The following is a 25,964-nucleotide window of genomic DNA, read 5'->3' as shown; positions in this document are numbered from 1 at the left end:
AATAATCACATTTACAAATCCTCCAGACGCAGTATCAAACACCTTATTTGTCCACCAAGTTCTCTCCATGTCCAAATCACAGTCAGGCCAAGAGGAAGCCTGTCTGGATGAAGTCACTTCATCATGTGACATCATGGGTTCGCATTGCAACCGTGTTCCAAGGGCAGGGAACAATTTCCCTATATCAAAGGTTGAGGGCCTGCTAGAATAACGGGGAAAAAGCTGTACCTTATTTTCTTCCTCTCAAAAAATATCAATCACTTTGAGAGAGGCTTTAACATTTGACCTGTGATGTCATTCTAGCAGCGGGTTGGGTGCCTCTGACCCTTATTAAGGAGCTGCATTGATCGTGGTGTTGTGATTTATTAGCAACATTTAGGGACTTTAATCAAGAGCCTGGACTGTACTGCAGTGCAGACTTACCATGTCTGCCTGACATCTGTTTCAGAAAGTGTTAAATTAAAAGAAAATGTTATTTCTCTTTATTTGAAATGTATGACATTTTAATTCAACACAGGATGTTATAAAGTCAGACAGTATCAGTATCTCTTTTGTAATCTTTTTTTGTTAACTTGATGTGTTTGTTTTGCTGTGAGAGACACCAACAGGATCTCAACAAAAGTTGAAAAAAACAATTTCACCTGAACGTAATTACTCTTCGGTTGACGCAAATTGTTGACGCAAAAAAGTTGAACAAAACCAAAGCACATCTTGAGTCATGTTTGAACACCACCATTACCACTGCAAAGTAGTGTGTTGTTTGGGGCTGTTTTCAGCCAGTTTCTAATTGGAGGTAAACAACCAATAAAAAATAAATAAGCTGAGAACCTGCAAAGCTCCACAACTGTAAGGGTTATCTCTCTTGATGGCCGATCGAACATTACAGGCATTATTTAAATTTTTCTGTCCACCAGAAATAATCTGGACTGAACAGAGAGGAAAACAATTTGTCTAAAACGTTCACATACAAGGTGGCCTGGAATGCTTTACATAAGGAATTGGACCATCTTAAAAACACAATGAATCATTGTGTACTTCACTCCTGTCACCTCACGCTAGTGGAATGGATGAGCTCAGCTGACACCCACCTGAGCATAGCAGTGATTGCTAATGCTAGAGGTCAACGGGTGTTGTAATGATGATGACTTTATCACTCAAAAAGTCTATTGCAAAAGTTGTTTAAATTAAATATAAAAAGAAATGCAGTGGGTGAAAGTCAAAATTGAGAGGATTTGTGTTAATCATGAAAAAGTTAATGTAACAAATCTACATCAAAATCTGCTTATGTCATATCAAGGAGAGGATATGTGGTTTAAGGGGCAATCTGGTCTTTTTGACTTTTAAATTATTAATATATAGCCATTGAATCATGAAGAATATAACATATAAACTTCAAGTTCAACTGTCTTACCCCATCAGAATCCAAAATATAAGCTGTATAACTTTATAACATGGTTAACACCAATGCCGGCAGTGGCTATGGGCAGGGTTGGGCTCAGCCCACCCAAATGTGCGTCATGCCCACCCAATCAAATGTTAAGACTTATTTTTTTCTGAATTGTTGATATTTTTACTGTAGGACCATATACTATGTCTACCTATTTAACGCTGCCCATAGCCACCGCCGGCCTTGCTATCACCCCCCTCACCCCCTCCCCTGCCCGCCCACCCAAGGTGTTGATTCTGGCGCTGGGCCTGGTTAACACTTTTTGATCTCATGGATTGTCAGTCATTGCATCCATAGCTCAAGCTATGAGTTTGAGAGTGGATATATTTCTCCAAACCCCATCCCTCCCCTGTTTAGAAAAAAACATGGCCGCTTTGTTGTTGTTCGAACCCCAGATTTATCTTCTAAAGGACACAGGAATGGCATGCATTGTGTTGCCTGGCAGCACCCAGGTTGCCCAGCCTCAACAAAAGCACATTCACAAGGGTAGGGGATGTGAATTTGGGGTGTCAAGGCTGGACGTCCACAGCCCATTCACAAAGCTTTGAGGGAGCACGATTGTGGAGATGATGAGGAACAGTTGTATGTATTTTGGGGATAGGGGAGTGGGATAACAATCTAGCTTGAAACAGGTGGGAATACTAAGGCCTACACCCTCCCCAACAACTGTCCTCTAGGGTTTGGAGAGAGGGGGTGAGGTGGGGGGTCTCATGGGGCTAAAACAGAGAGTTGCCCTATTTCTTGCTGATGTCACCACGTCAGTTGTTTCTCCAGAGTCCAGAAAAAAACAACATCTAAAAGCTGGTCCTGGTCCTGGTATTAATGTGGATCATTATCTGCCACATGGCCTGTTCAAATCATTGTTACAGCCATGCACTCACAGCCATGTACTCCACATCCAGAAGAACAGGAAATATAAATGTTATGTCCTACTTAATTGCAAGTTATGGGGCATGGTTGGGACAAGCATGTGAAATTAATTACCATGTATAGTCTTGAACCTATGATGTTGAACAATTATATTTCAGACCTGTGGAGTTATCAAACTATCAATTTAGCATTATTACTGATGTGGAAGGTATTACCATTGGATTTGACTCTAATATACTGTATGCTGGTCTTTGCCAATTTAAAGAGAACAACGAAGCTTGAGTTCTGTCATGAGATTCTGATGAAGCACATACCAATCCTCTTCCATGAGAAACGTACAGAGAGGAGCTCTGTTCATTTAATTACCCCAAATTAAAGGAAATTGTATCATTCAGTCATCTTGCCGTAGAATTAGTTAATGTTTTATGACATCATTGTGGATTGCTTCATCCTGTTGACCTAATCCAAATCAGAACACAACAACCAGGAATTATCTCTCTGCTGCATGGTTGAAATTAGCCTGGCTGAAATTATGCACACAGATTGCAGAATGCTTTGGACTTTAATAGCCACGACAGCAGAATCATGTTTGAAAAAACAGCAGATAGCAAATTGATGAGGCAATGGCCACAGCTACACCATGACCACAGCAAGAGTGTATGACTACACTGCATCTGCATTTGGGCCTGCACAGTGAAAACATGGCTAACTCCATACAAATGCCAACAAGAATCTGAAATCTATTGCTCATTATTGTCTCTCCATTATTTCACACTTAACCATATAAGCTTGCAGATACAAGTAGACTAGTATTTATTTTGATGGATGTATGGACATTGAATCACTTGTCTGTTAGCCCTAGCTTTGTTCATGATGATGGATCCAGAGGACCAGAACACCACTCACTCAATTAGTTTATGTTATACTGTATACTTGTTTATGTTTCAGCTGGATTTACAGTTCATTGTGGCAAAACACTGGATTACTGTGGTCAGTGGGTAAGGGAAAGGTTAACTTGATTAGCCATTCTTATATACAATACTTTACATGCTGTATTTTTCCCTGCCACAAGGCATTGCAAAGCTCTGCCATCACTGGGCTTGCCCAAACATCCAGAACAACTGTTGATTTTTGCAGTTGTTATTGACTTTGACAGAGTTATGTTGCAGTTGGACAACTTCTGTTCACTGTGTCAGGCGTCAGCACAGACAGACACCACAAGTGTTGGCTGCTATAAAGTGTGTAAAACACACCACTAAGCAAATGTGTCAAAGTGTGTACTGCAGGATCAGATGCATGACGCAATGTGTGCAAATGTTGACAGATGGTTTCGACTACTTGACTTTGTAGACCAATTGGCAATGGGGCATGGGAGTGGGTGTCAGTCAACTAGTCAACTACTTTGAGCAGTGCTAAATAAATTGATTATAACAAACCTTACTTACCTGCTAAAAACATTTCAAACCATGGTTGAGATATATCTCTAAAGGAAAATGGATTGAGAAAATGAGGAAGGCCTATAGTATCAGTATGGATGAATGAGAAGTCTAGAAGAAGAGAGGGCATAAAAGTCCTGTTGTGACCATTTTATATTTGTAGATGCTACGTTTGAATGATAGGTGATTGTCAGTTAAATTAGGTGCTATTGTATTCAGAAACTTTATAAACTAAAATAACAACAGCCTCGCAGTGGAGCTTTATATTAATACATTTTCAGAGGAAATCTTCTTTCTAGTCTCTGATTGAAGAGTAGATTTGAGTGGGGTGTGTGCTGAGGGGCAGCTTTGTGGCAGCTGTTGTTTGGGTAGTCAGGCTAAGAACAATCTCTCCATTGTGTGCATGCCCTGCAGCTGGCATGGGGATGGAATGCCTCCACACAATAAATCAATCAAAGCCCCTCCTAAGTGCACCCGACCTGGGCAGTAATGTAGGCAGATCCAGGGGCAGCTGTGGCATGGCTCTGGCACACCCTTGCTGCTCCTCTCAGACTCCAGTCTCTCCTGTCACTCACAATAGTCTTGTAACACACCGTCACTGTGCATAATTGCATTGTGAAAATGTGACGTGGACATGCAGATACTCTTACATAAGAGATAGGAAGAGATGAGGCAAAGTCACCAAAGTGGCACAGGTAAAATGTAGGCTACTTCACTGGCTGTGTGAAATTATCACAGGTTGTCTAATAACTCAATTGACTGCAAGTGCATTGATAAGTGCTCTGCTGGCCATTCTTGTCATCCAGAGGCTTTCTGCCCAGATTAAACATTTGGTTTAAAATTCATCAATTCGGTTCTGCCTGGTTGGACGACAATGAGCAACAGCATGTTGTATGACAGCGCCACCTACTGTAATGCACAGAGTGTTGTTCTTGTGGCCACTAGCTCCTACAGTAGGTGTACATCTGGAACCCCATAGCCTCAGCAATCCTATGCATCCATGTACGCTAGTGACAAGTGTACACTTCAGGTAAAAGGAAGCAAAATTGAGACGCAAGGTATGTTCATAGATAGAGAGCCCAAGAGAGAGAGAGTGAGAGAGAATGAATGAATGAATGAATGAATGAATGAATGAAATGTTCAAGGCGTGTACTAGCTGCCTGGTCGCTGATGCTCTGTAAAACTACAATCCTCAAAGAATTTAGGAGGATGGAGATGGAGAACTGAGGACATGTTGAGGCTTCAAATGTCTTTTCTAAAACAGTTGACCAGTTTAATCCTCCTTTGCAGGACCAGATGATTGAAGAATGATTAAAGAATCAATGATGTGCATTGGTCCTCATGTGTCTGAACTGTGGTAATTTGTGCTTTTAGATATATTGTGTTTATGGGTTCAATATTAAAGATTTGTTGTGGTCATTTAATAATTAAATTCTGGCACAGATAATGTTCCATACTGGTAACTATTGATATTCCAATTACTTATTTTATTTTCATTTATTATTATTATTATTCCTCTTGCTACTCCTCCAACAGCTTTTTAAGCTATTTACACTAATCCAACTTTATAACATGGAGAGATGTCTAACTTGAGTTATTTGTGTTCAACTTTTTGAAACTCTTTATACTTATATATATATACAACAATATATATAAAATATACAACATAAAATAAAATAAATTGTCAGTAAAAAACTTAAAAACTGAATGTTGAGTTAGGCCAACATTCTGAGAGGCCCATTGTTACTGTAACTGCCATGGAACTTTCAGAACTCTTGAATAAAAACAGCACAATACCTACAGTACACATTCTTAGAATGATTACACAACAATGCACTATATCTATTGAGAAGTATTTTACTCCTTAATGTTATCTCGTGGGACCCGGAGAGTTTGTGGTCCACAGGGCAAGATAAGACGGCTCTTTATAAAGTAGCTCTTTATTTGGTCAAGAAATGTATGTAAACAGCTCACTGTTGATTTGAAACCCAAACCCTTTTACATTGTTCTAATAAGATAGGCTGATTTTGATTCCTCCCATAAGAAAATATCTATCAGTGCAATGCTAAATCTGACGTATAACCAGGTATAACTGTGAATGCACAGGAGAATTATACTTTGAGAAATGGCAGATCCAGAACTTTCTCCCAGGCACCTGCCTTGTCTGCTGCTTTTGTGCCTGTTTTGTCTGCACCTGTCTTGTCAATAAAAACATTGTCTTGTACTCTAAAGATCCACCGCCTGATCCTTCATTATTGATCACTTCAAGTCCTTCACTATCTATCTACATTGCCCTGTTTAAGTAATGGGACAGTGAAGCTTTCTTTCTACTTTTGGCTCTACACTCCAAAAGTTTGGAGATATATATATATAGTACCAGTCAAAAGTTTGGACACACCTTCTCATTCAATGGTTTTTCTTTATTTTTTATGATTTTTCTACATTATAGATTGATATTGAAGACATCAAAACTATGAAGGAACACATATGGAATAATGTAGTAAACAAAAAAGTGTTAAACAAACCAGAATATGTTTTATATTTTAGATTCTTCAAAGTAGCCACCTTTTGCTTCGATGACAGCTTTGCACTCTTGCCATTCTCTCTATCAGCTTCATGAGGTAGTCACCTGGAATGGTTTTCAATTAACAGTGTGCCTTGTCAAGAGTTAATTTGTGGAATTTCTTGCCTTCTTAATGTGTTTGAGACCATCCGTTGTGTTGTGCAGAGGTAGGGTTGGTACACAGTTCTATACAGTGAATAGCCCTATATATATATATATATATATATATATATATATATATATATATATATATATATATATATATATAAGTAATGGGACATATTTATCAAATGTCCAAATTAAACACTCATGTTTAGTATTTGGTTGACAATCCTTTGCATTCATGTTTACCTCCTGGAGAATTTTCCTGATCTGTGGGACAGTTGTTTTGGGGTTTTTCTTAATTATCATGAGCATTCTTTGGTCATCCACTATGGAAGTCTTCCTTGGCCTACCAGCCTATTTGCGATTGCTGAGCTCACCAGTGCTTTTTTTTTTTTTTTTTTTTACAGATTTTGGCATACCTAAGGTTTTGACTATGTTTGTGACCGTTTTTGTTTTCCAATTTTCAGCCTAATAATGGCTTCCTTGACTTTCATTGACACCTCTTTGGTCCTCATGTTGACAGACACCAATAGCAGACTCCAAAGGCAAATGCAAAGCCTAGAATCAATACTAGACATTGACAACTCTCTTATGCCTGCACAAATGATGAACACACCTGACTTACCAAAAACACCTGGCATGCCAATTGTTCCATTACTTTTGGGTACCCTAATACAAATACCACAAATACCATTAAATAAAAGCTGAGAATCTCTTTTTTAACCTCATTTTTTATTTAAAATCCAAACTTTTGGAGTGTAGAGTCAAAAGAAGAAAAAAATGCTTCACTGTCCCATTACTTACGCAGGGCACCTATTGGTGTAGACTGACTCCACTTATAGAACTTTCATTCAGATGTTTAATACTATTTACACTTTTTGAGCTTTACTTAAATTTGCACAAAGTCCTAAACCGCTTAACCTATTACTTTCAAATCAACTTTTAAATGGCAAAACTTGTGTAACTTCAGTTTAATACCATTTATACTTTTTGAGCCGTAAAATCCTATTCAGTCCTATAGCCATTCCCATTGAATGGGACATTTCAAAATGTATCCACTTTTTCATATTTTAAGCTTCACTATCTATCTATCTATTTATCTATGAATCTATCGGACTATCTATAGTATAGTCCAACCCATCTTTTAACTTTATCAACTACCAAAATAAGAATTCGTTAGGACACGAAGTTTCTTTAGAAACTTCCAGTTCTAGTTTAAAACATACTGGTTCTGTTCAATTAAACGTTGCACAACGTTGTGTCGTGCTGAACGCGGCCCAAGATTTGTTCTTGTTTTTGACAGCAACGTGGATCAGTCACCGTCAACAATACGTCACGAGGGCCGTGAAGGGTGTGGATCGCACTGTCTAGGTAGCTTCCAAGGTATAGCAGATTAATTTCCTTTTTTGTGGATTTTGACATGGTTACCTAGATGACCAATTTAACTATTGTCTTGTAACTCGTTATACTGATAGCAAACGTTTGATAGACTTTATTTGGATTGTTAGCCAGTTTGAGGCCGGTGGTAAGGTATTTAGCAGTTAGCGTAGCTTGCTAGCTAGCAACAACTATAGCTAGCTACCTAGCATCCCTATCAACAAAGTTGATTTTTTTCAATCAGCAAGCTAGCTTTTTAATGTGTACGTTGACTAGCTGACTAACATGTTGATATATATCTGACTTGCCAGCTTCTCGCAGTGGAAGTGAAACCAGAGAATAATTTCTGTGTGTCTGTGGTCCAACCAACATTAGTTATTATATATCAGGGAATGCAACAGTTCTTTAAATGATTCATCTGTGGTTAGCATTTTTAACCAGTCAATTGCTGGAATAAAATGGAACGTTCCAGAGCCAGTTGGAACAACAGTGCACTAGCTCCGTAAATCTGCAAATACACATAGCTAGGATACATACAAAATGTACATGCAAGCTATCTTAGTTACAGTAGCTGTAACCTATATAGCTAGCTAGCTAATCAGTAGCCAGTCAGTCATTATCTGCATTGAATCAACTAGTTTACTAGCTAACCAGCCTGCTAAAATAGAGCATACTGTGTGATCAGGATGGGACTACGTCCTTTTCAGTGAGGTGCTTGAAATAGAGAGGTCGGCCTAGCCATAGAAATAGAATGACTATGCGCCTAGCATATCTATAGCTAGTCCTCTGAGGGTTTATTTCTAAAAGCTAATAGAAGGTTGGAGGTCACTGGAACAGTAGACTTTGGAGAGAGAATAGAGGTGTTTTATGTTTGGGCCTGTGTGCATCTGTAAATATTTGAATTTCTGACTTCGGCCTATTCATGATATATCTACACAATTCATAAGTAGGTTGCAGACATTTGACTGTTTAATGTCAAGGAAGTGTCAATGTCTTAACAATGCATGTCATGGGGAGTGAATATTTTTTAGTAGGCCTCCTCCTACGCTCTAGGCTTATTTGAAACTCAGGCAGTGCAACCTTTTTTATTGTCCTTTATCTACAGAGACAGAGGAGGTGGCTGTCAGGCTTTCTACTTTGGTGATTCCTCCCTAATCTGTCATCTTTAATAAAGGGAAGTAGATAAGTCAATCCACTGTCTAAAGTCTCAGTAAGCATTTGACTGAAGAGACGGAGGGTGGAGGGTTGCTTTTCCCCACACTGCAAAATGTCAGTTGAGCATGACACAAGGGGTATCAGATTCCCTGTACATATTCTCACTCTCTCACTCACTCTCACTCTCTCTCTCTCTCTCTCTCTCTCTCTCTCTCTCTCTATTTTCACACTCATGATAGAGACCTTTTGCAAAATTGGCTAAAAAGGTTTTTGAATTAGCATCTTTGAAAACCTGATAGATATTCACTCCACAATTTGACTCTGATATACAAAGGATAAACATAGCCTAGCTCACAATTAGCCTAGTTCAACCATCAAAGTTTCGTTTTATACAAGCGCGTAAAAAGATGTAGCCTATACTTCTTATGTCTTTTGAAAAGGGCAGTGATGAGCTATATACAGAACTTCAGCAGAGTGTAGGTATTGGCCTAACCACCTCTTAAAATACCCTTCTCAGATAATGCAGGGGTTTAAGGACCTGTCAACAACAGCAGAGCAGATTTGAGTAGGGCCAGAGAGGACAAACAGTTCCTCTTGCATTCTAACTGTTCCCTCCTCTTTCCCAGTAGTCTCCCTTATCTAGCCTAACTGTTTTCCCACATCTAACCTTGAATACTCTTCTCTCCACCCCTCCCTCTGACCCCAGGTCTGCAGCTTGATGGGGTCCAAGCAGGCAAGAGGGTGATGGTCTAAGAAAGGCTGCCACGGAGGTGCTTGCGCGTGGAATGTTGCGCTGGACTGTGCACCTGGAAGGAGGGCCGCGGAGAGTCAACCATGCTGCTGTGGCTGTGGGGCACAAAGTGTACTCCTTTGGAGGCTACTGCTCTGGGGAGGACTATGAGACGCTACGTCAGATTGATGTGCATGTCTTCAACACAGGTAAGGTGGGAAGCAAATGTTATACAAATGTTATTGCGCTCTAGCACCATGAGACGGACGTGAAGCTGTGCTGCTTCCTCTGCCTGTGTAGTATGTCTCATAGGCAACAGTGGGGTGTGTCGGTAGAGCATGGTGCGACGAATGTCAAGGTTGTGGGTTTGATTCCTGCTGGGACCATATATAAAAATAAATGTATGCACTCATTGTACAGTAAGTTGATTTAGATAAAAGTGTCTATTAAATAGCATTATTATTATTATTATTATTATTATTATTATTGTTATTGTTATTAAGCAAATAAGCACCGGTCCCTAAAAAACACAGGGTCAATAAATAGATTATTATAGCCTACTGTAGACAACAACTTGCAATCGTTGACAAATCCATCATGGAATAGTGTAAAAAGGCTTACCAGTACAGTATGTATATACAGATCTTACCAGTACAGTATGTATATACAGATCTTTACCAGTACAGTATGTATATACAGATCTTTACCAGTACAGTATGTATATACAGATCTTTACCGGTAGCCTACCTTTTTGATAGAGGCATGTACTGCTATTTTTTTTTAACACTGTTTTAAGACTTAAAGACTTGATTGTCTTAGACTATTTATGCATTTCATATTTATGCATTTCAGCTTTGTAATAATAAAATAATTATTTCTAAATAAAAAAACGATAATATGGTAATTTAATTATCTATAAAAGGTTAGTCTGGTTTTAACTGATTAATTTTAGGCTAATAATGTTGGTGGATATTTGTTCACAGTATGGTATATTCAGCTCTGTCCTATCCCTGGTTTAAGCAGCAGTTGAGCAGCAGCACCGGCCACCAACAATAGCTCAATAGTCTCCAATACGTGCTGTAGGAATCAACTTTTTCACTCAAAATAAAGAATGTGGCAGACACTAGTGTTAAATTAATTGGGATGAATAATCTATTATTGTTAATTTAATAATCAATTCATGTTCAAGTAAGAATCAAATACAACATCAGTAACCAACAGAAAGCAAAAAACTTGCATATAGAGAGAAAACATCCCCCAGGTGAAAATAGAACAGTTGTTTACTGGAAGCCACAGCTAAACTTGAAAATTCATTTTTTATATGAAAAAGATGTGTGTGTGGAGAGGACAGAGAACTTTTTCTCTGAACTTAGTCCCGTGGCACATGTGTCTCATCCTGGCACCACTGTTGTTATAGATCCACCATATCTTGTGTTCCCAAAACATGGCTTCCTTCTGTGCCAAGTGCGCTCTGTGGTTAAAACAAATAAACGCCCGGGCTACTAATGGAAGTTTTACGGTAGCCTAATATACATTTCTTGGTTATATCGTTTTCATACGCTAACCCTAATTTTATCTCAGGGTTTTTGAGTCTTTCTTTTTATGCCATTTGCCTGTCATTGAAGGATGTTGAAATACACTCACTGAGAACTTTATTAGGAACACGATACTAATACTGGTAGGGCATTGATTCCACAAGATGTTGGAAACATTCCTTTGAGATTCTGGTCCATGATGACATTCATGCAGATTTTTCAGGCGCACTTTCAAGCTGTGAATCTCCCGTTCTACCATATCCCAAAGGTGGTCTATTGGATTCAGATCCGGTGACTGGGAAGGCCACTGAAGAACACTGAACTCATTGTCATGTTCATAAAATCAGTTTGAGACGACTTTTGCTTTGTGACATGGTGCATTATCATGCTGGAAGTAGTCATTAGAAGATGGGTAAATTGTGGCCATGAAGGGATGCACATGGTCAGCAACAATACTCAAATAGGCTGTGGCATTCAAGCAATGATTGATTGGTATTAACGGCCCCAAAGTGTGCTAACAAAACATTCCCCATACCATTACACCACCATGAGAAGGTGTACAGGTGTTCCTAATAAAGTGTTCAGTGAGTGTATATTTATGTTGAGTTAGGGGGTCAGAGTAGGAGAGGCAGTCTCTGCCAATGCCTTTCTAACCTCCACCACTGATAGTTGGTTGATGACCATCTGTTGTTAACCCCACTCACAGGTGGCTTTGAGTCGATAGTGTAAAGTAGGTGGTGTGGTCCAGATGTTTGCTGTTTTGTTTTCATTCTGGCCTGTGTTTCTCTTAGGTGTCGTAGCTACAGCACCTGATTTTGTCTCAGGAAGAAGATGGTTCTCCCCTCCCCTTAGTATGGTTCTCCCCTCCCCTGTAAACCCACTGCCTCAACAATGGGTTTCAGCATTAGCACTGATCTGATAATGAATGTACATGCCATAATTTGATATGAGAGGACTTTGATGGTTTTTTTATCTTCCAACTCACTTTTATATTAATGTATGCAATGTTTCCGCTCATAAAGTTAGTTATTATAAGGAATGTGGTCATAGATCTTAAGAGACTGCACATTATGTTTTTTAATCTCAAAGCAATTTAGTCAGTGATGTTTACAAGATGTTTTTTGATTCATGTTGACTTTGTTTTCCATTACCCAAGTAATGAGTCTGGGTTTAATTCAAGTATACCACACTTATTTCAGTCCCACAATCAATTAAAAATTATTATTAAAAGACTCTGTATTACTGGTGAACTTTGTCTTTACCTGTATGGGTTGGTGTCACCTGCCTCTTTTAAATTCTCATAAAGATGCTTCTTCTTCATGCTAGATGTTTATTGCTGGTTTATAAGGGCTAAGTGTCTGTCTTCAATCTGATTAATCTGGCTTGTTCAGCATTTACGTTCTCAGTGACCATACTCATATTCCATAGCTGGCCTAATTATGACACAAAGGTAAATGCATCTGTTCATTCACAAACTATAACTCTATCCACTGTAGCTTATATCTCTTCTTGACACTCTGGGGAAACTCACAAGAACTGACTAGTTGCTAAGGCATGTGGAGTAACCTGAGTGTTTCTCTTTCTCTCTCTCTCCCTCCCTCTCCTTTTTTGAAACTCAGTGTCTCTGCGCTGGATGAAGTTGCCTCCAGTTAGGACGGGAGGGAGAGAACATGTCCGTGAGGTGCCATACATGCGTTATGGCCACACAGCCGTGCTGCTGGAAGATACCATCTACATCTGGGGGGGCAGGAATGACACAGAAGGGGCCTGCAATGTGCTTTATGCCTTTGATGTCAGTAAGTAAACCCTATACCCTGTACAGTATGCCTATTGTTGCTTATGTGATGATTTGCTTTTGTATGTTGTTTTGCAACTGCTGTATGTTGTTTTGCAAGATGCACCCATTGTGGGTGATTATCATTTTACAAGAAGTGGCTCTAGCATCACCACCTGTTTATGGGTGTGATTTTCCTCCTAGTTTGTGGTCACACAACTGAAGCTGTCTGACATGATAGGTTAGCAGAGCTAACTGTTATACAGTATACCCATATGAAAAAAGCTTTCAATGCTACAGTGTATAGCCACAGACAGTCAATCAATCCCCTTTGCCCCCTACAGTACCCAACCAATCATAAGCTTCGATTTGAGACCATTGACATTGAGGTAGCAATTCATGACAAAAGAGAAATAATAAAAACAGGTATGGCTTAACATTGTCTGCTTTTGGTCTTCAGACAGCCACAAGTGGTTCACACCCAAAATCTCGGGGACAGTTCCAGGGGCGAGAGATGGCCACTCAGCCTGTGTCCTTGGTAAGGCCATGTACATCTTCGGAGGATACGAGCAATTGGTGAGTTCTAACCCTACTAGTAATATAGCCATTGTCACACAAAGCTCTAAACTATCAGAAATAATTTACCTGTCAAATTGAGTTTTTACTGTATTGATTTGACCCTTTATCACTGTCTTCAAAGCAAAGTATACCTGATGACAATGAGATTCCCTTGCCAACAAAGCAAGCTCTGTGACAACCATGGTGTGATCCTGCTTGTTTCCTACCCTGCAGGCTGACTGTTTCTCCAATGACATCCACAAGCTGGACACCACCACCATGGCCTGGTCTTTAGTTAATGCAAGAGTGAGTTGGAACCACCATCTTTTACTTTGCCCTCTTTCTTGCAAGACCAAACTTAGATCATAGATGATGCTCCATAGTCTTTCTTGTTGCATTGGAAGTGGTCATGCCAGGGTTGGTCCTAGGGGTTGGCATTACTGGTGATGTGCAGTTGACCGGATTTATCCTTTATTTAAAAGTTTTTCATTGGAACTTTTAATCTCTTTTTCATGTGAGCCCTGGCCAATAAAGCAGCATACACAACGTTTTACGGACATAAAATACACAACACTTAAACAAACTTAAAAGAGTTGGATTCCTATTGATGAATAGTTAAAAGCATGTGCACTTCATGATCAATAGCCCTCCAACCTGGAAATAAAATGGTCAAGTTTCAACTCCTAAAATGTTCCATGATGATGACAGCATAGCTAAAAGCACTTCTTTACCAAATTCAGTTTTTGTGTTTGGAACATGATATAAGATACTATTCTGTGATTTCGGTCTGTATGGACCATGCCTTGGTAGGGTGAATGATGGCAACTGCTCTAGAACGGCCTTATACACAAACATACAAATGTGTCTGCTGTCTTACAGTTAAAGGCACCCTAAGTAGGATTGCACCCTCTTTTGACTACAATGGGAATTGCAATGACAATTCAGAAGTGTCTCCTCCTCTCCCTCCCCTTGCTCAATGCAAACTTCTTCTAACTGAAACAGAAGAATCTTATCAATCGTTTTTATCCAGAAAATGTCTTTGTTACATGACCTTGAAAGTAGCAAAGGACGTGTGGTTGAAAATGCAGCGGTTATTTAGTTTGGAAATATTCGCGGAACACGGATGATCACATTCACTAAAACCAAAGTTCTAAGCAAATCCCCTCAAAATTTCCCAAACAAAACCCAGCAAGGCTGTAATGTCAAATAGGGCGTTTACTAGGAAAAATCATCAGAATACATGTTACAAACTTATTTGCACACAAAGGCTTCCGTTGCTTAGGTCGGCTTCCAGCAGTGAGAAATGCTTGCGGCTGCCAGGTGGTAGGTATCCACTGAGCCACACACGCAAGTCACAGGTTACATGCCCACAGCAAGTGAAAGACGCTCAGAAACGTCCCAAACATTTTGGAAAAGCAAATTCAGGCAGAAGGGTAGGGTCTTGGCAGATGCACACAGTGCCAATGCATCAAACGTAATGATTTAGCATGGTTATTTAGTGACAATTTCAAGGAGAAAAGGCTACATATTGCACCTTTAAAGATGGGCAACCTGTAAGAATGGCAACATTTTCTGGAATCAGAGGCATTTGAAAAAAGCATTATCATGAGTAGGCCTACTGGTATACTAAAGGGAAAAGGGCTGGAGGTATGCCTTTGTCAAGTAGGTTTTTCATTCAGTTAGTGCCAATCACGTTTTACTTTTGTGATTTGCTCTCAGCCATGCATTAGTGTTTGAATAGTTCCCCACCAGGCCAATCTTGGCATTACAAACATCACTCTATTACCAGTCAGTGTGTGTATGAGGTTATAACAATGTATTTAGCTTAGAGCATGCACTAAAGCCTGACCTAAACCCTCATAATGAATGAGGCCAAGATGATTGGCAAGAAGGGTGGATGAAGAAGAGGTTCTTGCCAGACTCATCTCTTCCTGTCTGGATTTTGCCATAATCACTACTTGAAATGTGGTGTTCATTTCATTGCATAGTTCTAACAGTATTCTCAAGTTTATCAATCAGTTTAACATATGAAATATATCAACAATTCTTTTGAGATCTAAAACATCAGAGACCATGGAATCATCATTAGTAACACTGAGTAAAGAGTCTTTGCCAGGGAAAACTGTTATGTTTGAATTCAATAGTTTTTTCACACAATCCATTTGAGCATTTTAAATCAAGCATGTGAGCGATTCTGGCTTTGTTACATGATTCCACTAGATGGCACTGTTTACCTGAAATTGCCATCCTCTTAAGGAATTGCTTTTTGTTTTAATAAGTTGGGAGGCTGTATATTGAAGTAATAGCCTGCACACTAAAATGCTCCACTACATACCTTTATTACAAACTAAGACATATCATTTAGATCTTAAACGGATCTTCGTCAGGTCACATTGTCTGTCTTCGTTTGCAATAAAGGTACATTTAAGTGATTGAGCCCTTCTTCAATTTACCTTTTTCTGGCCGTGCACCCCAATATGGAATGTGAGTGGAGTGTTGATAACACACTACTATCAGTTGTATGAACATTTGAGTCTTTGTCTTCTTTACAGGCCGGTGTTCTGAGTCTTTCAGCTAAAAAAGATGTTGGAAGTGTGATTTTACAGAACATTTTCTCTCTGGGCTTACTCCTGATAGGGCACTCCGGCACGCTGGAGGGACTTCCACTCGGCCACTATTATTGGAACGAAGATGTTTGTTTTTGGGGGCAGAGCAGATCGCTTTGGGCCCTTCCACTCCAACAACGAGATCTACTGCAACAAGATCAAAGTGTTTGATACAGAAACCAACTGCTGGCTGAATACCCCCACTGCACAGCTACTGCCTGAGGGCCGCAGGAGTCATTCAGCCTGTGAGACACACACACACACACACACACACACACACACACACTACTGAATGTGTGCTCACCATGCTTTTCTGCATGTTTTGAATACTGAATGAGCTGGAAGTTAAGCATTTGGAATATATACATACATACATACATACATACAGTGCCCTCCATAAGTATTTGGAAAAGGAAGCATTCTATCTTCTTTTGGCTCTATATTTCAACAGTTTGAAATCAAACAATTACCATGAGGTAGAATTGGAGATTGTCATCTTTAATTCAATGTTGTTTTCGTTCAGATTGGTTTCACCATTTAGACATTACAACCCTTTTTGTAAATAGTCCCCCTATTTCAGGGCACCAAAAGTATTGGGAAAATTGACTTGACAGGTCTTTCCAATTAGTCAAGTGTGTTCCGTCACGTAATTTGTGCAGGTATATGAGGGCTGTCAATGTCAAGTATTGGTCCAAGGCACTGGTTTGCCTTTGGAGTCTGCTATTGGTGTATGTCAACATGAAGAGTTGTCACTGCAAGTCAGTGTTGGTGTTAGGGCTTGGGCGTGTATAGCTGCCACTGTAACTGGCTCACTTGTCTTCATTGATGATGTAACTGCTGACGGCAGTAGCAGAATGAATTCTGAAGTGTACAGAAACATCTTGTCTGCTGAAGTACAAGCAAAAGCTTCCAATCTCATTGGACAGTGCTTCATCATATAGCAGGACCATGACCATGACCCCTAACCTACTGCCATAGCAACTAGAAAAAGTGGCCAAAGTAATCTGCAGAGTGAAATCCTATAGAACATGCATTTAATTTGCGGAGAGGAGACTTAAGGCAAAATGCCTCAAAACAAAACAACTGAAGATGGCTGTACAGGCCTGGCAGAGCATCACCAAAGAAGATACCCAGCGTCTGGTGGGGTCAATGTGTCACAGACTTCAGGCAGTTATTGCATGCAATGGATTGTGGACCAAATACTTAACATGAGTGTTTCATTTGGACATTTGATAAATCTGTCCCTTTTGGGTTAGCCTGAAATAGGGATAAAAAGTGTCATTTTTATTGATAAAAAGTGTCAATTTCTGAATGGTGAAACCAAATAAAAGCTGAGTCTCTACTTTAACCTCATAGTAATTATTTGATTTCAAATCCAACCTTTTTGGAGTTTAGAGCCAAAGAAAAGAAAATGCTTCACTGTCCCATTACATATGCAGGTCACTGTATATAGATAAGAGAGATTAAGTTCCATTGGAGTCCAATGTGAGAGTTCAGCCATCTGAACAGGGGATTCTCACAATGATTTAGTAAGACAACTTATTACATGCACATCTTAAAGATAAGTCTCCAAATGAGTCTTGCTCGAATCTGTAAAGTTGTTATATTATTTTCTTTGTTTCTCTCCATTTCCCCTTTTCTGAAAGTTTCCTACAATGGGGAGCTGTACATATTTGGAGGCTACAATGCTCGTCTGGACCGACACTTCAATGACCTCTGGAAATTCAATCCAGGTGACTCACCATTTGTCATATTTAGTTTTTGGCCCATCATCGTCATGACTTTGTTTACTACTGTGGAGGGGAAGCAGTACAGCCGGTGCCGGCTCATCTTGACCCACTTTCTCCTCTTCTGGAGAGAGACATGCAGACAATCCCCTTTACAGCATCGCTGACATCCTCATCATGGTGCCTAGTCACTGTAACTATGTAAAATATGAAACAGAGATGCCCTGGCAAATGTGTAAAAGGAAAACTTTAGGTGTCTTTACACAATGCTCCATTTTACAGTATATCATGAAAGTGTTTATTACTTGCTTGCCAAAACCCCTGCTGTCTGCCTTGAGTTGTAATTTCTGGGTTGGATCTGTGAATTCAGATTATCTAAAGATGGAGGAACTTGGAAACTAAGGCCCAGTCCAGAAACAACCTCTCCCTACTCCCTATACACTAGATAAACTACCATCTATCTATACTGTACCTACATGCATCCAAATCTTTTAGATTTGAGTGTCTAGGGTGAAGAAGCTAGCAGTTGTTTCTAAACAGAGCCTGTCTGAACCCTTATTTATCCCTGCAATGTTAAAGCTGGCCACTAGATGGAGGTCCCTTAATCATTGTCTACACACAATCAAGATGATGCCTGTTGCCATAGAGATGTAGTGATGCTGTCCCATCCATGAGTGTGTGGAGGTACATTGTACATCCTTATATGGAAACATTGAGCAGGCATTGTCATTAATTTAGCACTCCAGCAGAGGAGAAGAGGGGATTTGTTGATTATGAAGTAAATACTTTTGTCTTCTTGCATGTAGCGCTCTCTCTTTTAACTCCCTTCTCCCTTTGTTTTGTTTCTGTACTAATTATAGAGAAGAAACTAAATTAATAGAAGGGGGTAGATCAGGAACATTAGTATTTATTTATGTATTTTGCTACGATATAGCCCATCCACCTGTACCAAGAGATGCAGTGTTTAATTTAAGCTATTTATAGACACCATTACTATACCAACTTTCCTGTCTCCGTACAGTAAGTTGCAGTTTAACAACTCACAGTGATTTGTGAGACATTCTAGACCGCATGAAAAAGCAACACGTCTGTGAAGCGAGGCTTGCTTGAAGCAGCGTAGTTGTACGCTTTAAGTCTATTTTGCTTGGCATCGAGAGCATTGCAGAGAAATAAGCACATAATATCCAATATAAATTCACAAATAATCTCAATCATCCTTTAACTAAATCGGAAAATGCAAAAACCACCCTGTACGTATTGAAAAGTTTGGCAACAATTGTCAATTTTTGATGTCATGCAGGTATAGGTTACTTCAATTATTTAAATAAAATTTAAATTTAAATAAATAAAAAAATAATATTTTCAGATAGCTTTACCTTTATGAAATATAGCTGTTTGTTTCGGTGTTAGAGGTTTTATTTAGACCACCAACAAGTTGGAGAATGGAGAATGCTGTTATTAACCTTGCTGCTTAACATGGCCTGCTATGGTGTGTCCCATTTTTGCTGAATATTGATTGGTTTTATGTCTACTGTACATTTATACTGTATGTTTCTCCATTGTGTGTGTGTGTGCGTGTGTGTGTGTGTGTGTGTGCGTGTGTGTGTGTGCGTGTGTGTGTGTGCGTGTGCGTGTTCTACAGAGGCATTCTCTTGGAAGAAGATAGAGCCCAAAGGGAAAGGGCCATGTCCACGGAGGAGACAGTGCTGTTGCATGGTGGGAGATCGCATCATCCTTTTTGGAGGAACCAGGTATGACATTGTACTGTAAAAGGACTGAGATTCAATCAAACACAGAATTTTGGAAAAACATCATTCCCAGCAATTGTTTCAAAACCCTACATTGTTGGCCATAAGCCTTGTTGGGGCTATTACATTTTACATACATTATTCAAAGATGTAATCTTTAGTATTCAACCCTGTTCAGTGGTTATTTCAGCGAATTAATGGGCTGTGTTTTTGAGTGTTCACCCTACAGTATCTCTTCAATTAATTATATTCTGCAAGATTCAGTAGGTATGTATCACTTATAAGTAAGCTTAGTTCAACTGTCTTACCCCCATTTTAACCCAAAACATAAGGTTTGTTTTAGTCCATTGTTTTTGAACAATGTAATTTGTAATTAATAATTTATTTGTTTTAATAATATTGTTTTGACCTCATGGACAGCCAGTCCTTTGTGTCCATAGCACCATCTACACATTTGAGAGCGATTGCATTTCTCCAGCCACATCCCTCGACATCACAGCAAAGTCTTAGCCAAATGTCTGAATTATGTGTATGTATGCATTCCAAACAAAGAGCTTGTAAAGGCAAATGATGTTGAAGTAATGCTGTTATCTCTGGTTTGAGTCAAAACGGTGATTTATGTAGAACACACTCAGACACAGTGCATCCTGTGTAGCTGTACAGTATATGGAGGAAAGACTGAGACTCCCTTTCATCATGTAGATGGGAGACAGTGGCCCGGCTTCTGTAGATGGGACTCTCTGATAGCCCCTGGCTGTATGATGGTGCTGGGGGGGGGGGGGGGGGGGTAGTAGTAGGTGCCTTTGGCCTGGGTCCCCTGACCAGTAGCAGTGTAACGAGGTAGTTAACGGTGTTGGCATGGTCCAGAGGCATGGGCCTGTGTTATCAGGACGCCGTGTTATCAGCTGAACCCCACTGGGCCAGCCTGATAGTGGGGTCGGGGAGGCTGTGGATAAGAGCTCTGAGCCCACTGTCCTTCAGCCTGCAATGCCCCGGCCCTGGCTGGATTAATTGTCTACCGCACCGCTGCTCATTACAGCACAGTGAGCAACAGACCCTAATATACAAGCACCCTAACACTGCTGTCACTGTTCTTCATAGCCACATCTCAAAGATTCCTCCTTGACTAACATTACCCCAACAGATTATTGGAAACAAAATAAAAGGGGAACTTTTGCCTCCATTCTTTTTTAGTGATTGCTGTAAAAAAAACAAAAAAAAACTGTTATGATAAAAGTAGAAAGTATTATACTTTGTTTGATAGGGCCCATGTCTCATCAGAGGAATTGTCGTCTTGGGTCTCAGGCATAAACTCATCTGCAGTGATCAACTCATGCAAGTGGTAGAGAATGATAATCATAGTGCACTTATCTTTGGAACTAATGTATGAGTACTATTTACCAATATTATCGTCTTGGTGGACCTCTGGTATGGGGCGTCTGGAGTCAACTGGTATTCACCAAATTTTGTTTGCAGTGGAGAGCAACTGTGATTATTATTGAAAATGCTTGTGCTGTGTTTTCCCAGGATTCTCTTACAGGAGTCATGAGTTCCTGTCCAGAGTAGATAGAGCCTGAGGCTGGACTGGGAAAACTAATGGGGGGGGGGGGGGGGTTGTTGTCTGACCAGCGGAGGAAATGCTGCCCCCCCCGTCTCAGTCATGATGACCTGGGTGGCATAGAGGGAGTGGCAGGTTTACTGTGGATATGGGCCTTCATGATCCCCATGTCTTTATGTCTTCAGTATAGTGTGTACACGCACGCACGCACGCACGCACGCACACACACACACACACACACACACACATCAAACTCACACACACATCAAACTCTAATATACAATATAATCCTCTTGAGTTCTTTTGGCCATTTCCAGATTGGTTGTTGTTGGGTGGTTTGGGTGTCCAGCAGTGCGTCTATCACTCTGTATCCCGGTGTGTCTGTCTGTTTGAGCGTTGTTTCCAGTTACTGTACAAATTGGAGCATGATCCCTACAAGCCCTGAGCAAGTTGGCCACACAGAGGTTCTGTGGGCCTAGGTTAGGCTGTTTTTTGTTTACATTGGGACTCTTAAGGCTCTTACACACAGGAACTCTCATAAACAAACACACACACACACCCTGACCAAGGACCTAGTCAATACATTTGTTTATTTACTTTCCCACTTTATTTGGCCAAGGAAAAGTGAAAGTGTGACCCTAGATCTTCCTGTCTGGGTTCATTCTGTGTTCAGTACCTCTCATGGTTAACATTGACTTGGTTGAGGAAAAGACAACTTCTCTAAAAAAGACACAATATACTGTGCCTTCAGAAAGTATTCAGATCCCTTCACTTTTTCCACATTTTGTTGTGTTATAGACTCAATTTAAAATGGATTAAATTAAAAGAATTTGCCATTAATCCACACACAATACCCCGGGATTAACAAAGCGAAAACACGTTTTTAGAAATTTCAGTAAATTTATTAAAATTGAAATACAGAAATACTTCATGTACATGAACAAATCACACTAAGTTGAATTGAGTCCATCTTAATGCAAGGATAATAATTCATGCAATTTTGTAATTAATATCTTTGTTTTTATAGGGTCTTTGATTTACATAGGAATCAATTACATACTGATTAGGATGTCACTACCAACTCAGCAAATTTCATAATTTTCACATACCCATACACACATACCCATAACTTGATGCAGCTACCACTATTCTTCACATGAGAGATGGTGCGGAAACTGCATTGCATGTGCTGGATTTGCACCAAACTTAATGCTTTATAGTAAAACCAAATAAACACATTTCCAGCCACTTTCTTTGCTGTATCACTTGAATTCATTGTTGCAAACACAATTATGGATATGAGAGATTATTTTCCATTAAGGGATTCTTTTTGGCCACTTGGTTATAGACACATTTTGTAGAGTGGCTGAGATGATGTTGTCCCATCGACTGTGCTTTTTCCTCTCCACCATTCAACTTTGTAGATTTTTGTAAGTCTTCCCAGGCCTCAGGATCGCATTCCTGAGCAGTTTTGTTCCTCTCCATTTGCTCAGTTTGTAATGACAACCTGATCCACACGGTGTGTAATTGATTCCTATGCAAACCAGAGACCCTATAAAAACAAAGATATTAATTCCAAAATTACATGAACTATTAAGATGAACTCAATTCAACTTATTGAGTGATTTGTTGATGACATTTTTGCATTTTAGCTAATTTTAAGAGTGTCATAGCAAAGGGTCTGATTACTTATGTACATGAGGTATTTCTGTATTTCAATTTTAATAAATTTACTGAAATTTCAAATAACGTGTTTTCGCTTTGTCATTCTGGGGTATTATGTGTGAATTTAATCCAAATAATCCAATTAAATTGAGTTTATAACACAACAAAATGTGGAAAAAGTGAAGGGGTCTGAATACTTTCCAAAGACACTGTATTTTCATTACAATGGGATTCTCCATCTAGGCCATGTCATTTGGAACACCACCTCCATAGCTAATCAGTGCTCTGTCTCCTGTGTTTATTTATTATGGCTTAACGACTTAGAGAGTAATTATCAAGGCTAAAGAGTTATTTGTATCTGTCTCAATGAAATTGACAAATGCTTGCACGGGCTATCATGAATTACTTGGTGGACACCTTGCTTGTATTCTTTGTGAATTTCCTCATTTTAGTGAACATGCCGAGGAAATGGTGTCCAGATTTACGATCAGCCTCTTGTTTTCTTGGGAAGATGGGCCTATCGGACTGATCCAAAACAGAACCCCTCTGTTGATATTTATTCCCAGTTTATGATATTTACTTTAACTGCAGGAATTTGGTGAGCAATAATTTATTGCTTTAGTGAAGCACAATAAAACTATTAAGTCCTTGAGCCCACTGTGTTCAAAGTGGTCACACTTAGGGCTGGACAAAGCAGTGTGTTATAGGTGTCTGGGAAACTCACTGCCAATATGACAAATACAGACTTTAATTTGGCTACCACATTCCCTGTGTGTTTGTGTGTAGAAGTGTAAACAGCAATGCCTTTTCCTTTTCTTTCTTTTTTTTGCTACTCTCAGAAAGTTTGATAAAAATTATGCTTCTTTAGATTTGTGTGATACGGTACTGTAGCAAACTGTAGGTTTCACGGATATGGTTTGAAATATCTTTGTTTTGGTTCTCATTATTATTTGATTTAGTGCAGTTTGTTTCGAGGTGTGTGTGTGTGTGTGTGTGTGTGTGTGTGTGTGTGTGTGTGTGTGTGTGTGTGTGTGTGTGGGTACACCTACATTCCTCTGTGGGGCAGGGAGAGGGGAGGGTGGTCTGTGTGGATGACAGACTGGGTGTTAGTGGCAGTCTATTCAACGCCACTTACACCAGTGTAAACGGGCCTGCTGAGCTGCAGAGAGGCGCGAAATTCTGCCCTATCCCTGATTTATGACCTGTGGGAGCCTCGTCTCTCATGGAGTGCAACTCGATCTGCCCTCTGCAGCTCTGCTCAACTCATTTACTGAGACCTGCTCAGGCATGAGTGGCTCCACCTGCACTGACCTTCACCTCCACACCAGCACTGACCTGCACAGAACCAGCCTTGCTCAGCACTGACTGTACTGTAGTACATCTGCACACCAAACATGTCATCACTGACCACAAAGGAGAATCATCACACATGAACTGACTGCTCCTTACTTGACCATTCCTTACTTGACCATTCTCTGGCCACTGGTCTGAAATGTCCTTTCCCGCCTGTGACACTGAAAATATTCTTCCTGATAGTAGGACAAGTCTATTAGGTCACTTGTGTTTGTCAGACCATTCTCTTTTTGGCTGTTATTTCCTGTTATGTTGCTTGCGAGAGCCAAGTGGAGTATAGGCTTAATGGCTTAAATTTACTTTTCTGTTGTAAAAGGTATTGAATGAAGTGAAAGCAACACCTGTTAAAAGTAAGGTCCTGTTGAGTGAATGCGCTCATTTTGGCAGTCATCAGTGTCTGTGTCGGCTATGTCTGTGTACCACAGGCCCACGATGAGATAAATCGGGAAGCATCCCGAGGTTGGGGACAGGGCATCCTCTGAGGGGCAGGATGTGAACAAGAATGTGACAGATTGGCATGCTGGGAGTGGACAGCTTGGGATCTGTGACTGGGCGATGAACTGCTTTACTTTGTTTGTGTGTATGTAGTTCTGCTGTGCTTTTTGGGCTGCTGTGACGATTCTGAAGATAATGTTCCTGAGGTCCTCTTTGTCCACCACTGTGTCATCACACCCCTCATCATCAGAACTACAGCCCTGGCCGCAGGCTCCCTTTTTAGCCTATTAGAACCTTATCCACTTGCCTATGTCTTCCCCCGGGTATCCCTGTTGTTCCTGTAATTGAACTCTTGCAATGAAGAGTCATATACAGTATGTGCCATTTTAAAATTCAGATGATCTCTGATTTTGAATCTAAATATCAGTTTACTGTAATATCCAGAGATCTAAACTTTCACTAAAATACAGAATCTTGTATACTTGTGGTCTGTATGTATCAAAACTCTGGATGATTCATATTGACTGTACAACTAGAAATGTCACACCACCAAAATGTAGATGAATGGCTCAGTTGTCATCACCTGTGTAATTGTTCAAGCCCCAGTCTATATGCATGTCTTGTCATGTATTTCTTGTCTGATGAAGGTCATGAGCCCAAAAAGTCATGTTTGTAATCTAAGTATAATGTAAAATAATAAATAATAAAATAATAAAATCATATTATTTTTCTATTGACAGAGTGGTGCTCTCTTCCACGAACATACATAGATTATTTATTTAAGGCAGCACCTCTTCTCTCGTTATTTCAAACACTAAACCCTTCTCAAGAATAAGTCACATGCCATATCCTAGAAATCATTTTAAAACACTGAGATCTCCCACCGGCTTCTGTAAACACTCAAGCCTATCCTGACGTCTCTCTTTCCGTTTAAGCATAGTTTTTGTCAGGTGCGTGTGTTCAGTATGACTCATTACTCCTCCTGTAGAGCTGATGTCAGTGTCGTGCGCACACACACACACGCACACACACACACACACACACGCACGCACGCACATACACACACATGCTCATGCTCATTTCTGCCCCACCACCCATTGCACATGCGCCCCTTTTGGCTGAAAGAGGATTGTCTGGTGCATCAAGTGGATACGAAGGTGTCTGACGACAGGCTGCAAATACTATAGATACTATGTAGGTTAGGTTGTCTTTAGTATGTTTGGACGCTTTGGGGCTCTCAGCATGATGCTTTCCTGTTATTGGATGCACTTCAGATATTGGTAGAGCTGTTTCTTTCTGTGTTCAGCAGTTTCAAATGTAGT

At 40.0% G+C, this 25,964-nt stretch overlaps 1 protein-coding gene across 4 annotated transcripts in view; it reads left to right on the top strand.

Annotated features, from left to right (window-relative positions):
- Positions 1–7,737: 7,737 nt before the first annotated feature.
- klhdc3 (kelch domain containing 3) overlaps positions 7,738–25,964 on the top strand; it is a 31,077-nt gene continuing 12,850 nt past the window's right edge. For 2 of the 4 annotated variants that reach the window (XM_083695659.1, XM_083695661.1), the window contains exons 1-8: positions 7,738–7,804; positions 9,660–9,892; positions 12,838–13,014; positions 13,453–13,568; positions 13,785–13,856; positions 16,188–16,401; positions 17,803–17,889; positions 19,526–19,634. In XM_083695659.1, the coding sequence (XP_083551785.1) occupies positions 9,739–9,892; positions 12,838–13,014; positions 13,453–13,568; positions 13,785–13,856; positions 16,188–16,401; positions 17,803–17,889; positions 19,526–19,634 (929 nt within the window). In that variant the 5' untranslated portion in view covers positions 7,738–7,804; positions 9,660–9,738. Of the gene's footprint in view, positions 7,805–8,926; positions 9,009–9,659; positions 9,893–12,837; positions 13,015–13,452; positions 13,569–13,784; positions 13,857–16,187; positions 16,402–17,802; positions 17,890–19,525; positions 19,635–24,795; positions 25,517–25,964 lie in introns of those variants that run through there. The other 2 variants (XM_083695662.1, XM_083695660.1) reach the window with 2 other exon arrangements.

Source organism: Argentina silus (assembly GCF_951799395.1).
Source record: "Argentina silus genome assembly, chromosome: X".
Taxonomy (NCBI): Eukaryota; Metazoa; Chordata; class Actinopteri; order Argentiniformes; family Argentinidae; genus Argentina; species Argentina silus.
The sequence above is the reverse complement of the archived record's forward strand: the minus strand, read 5'-3'. Positions and strand labels throughout refer to the sequence as shown.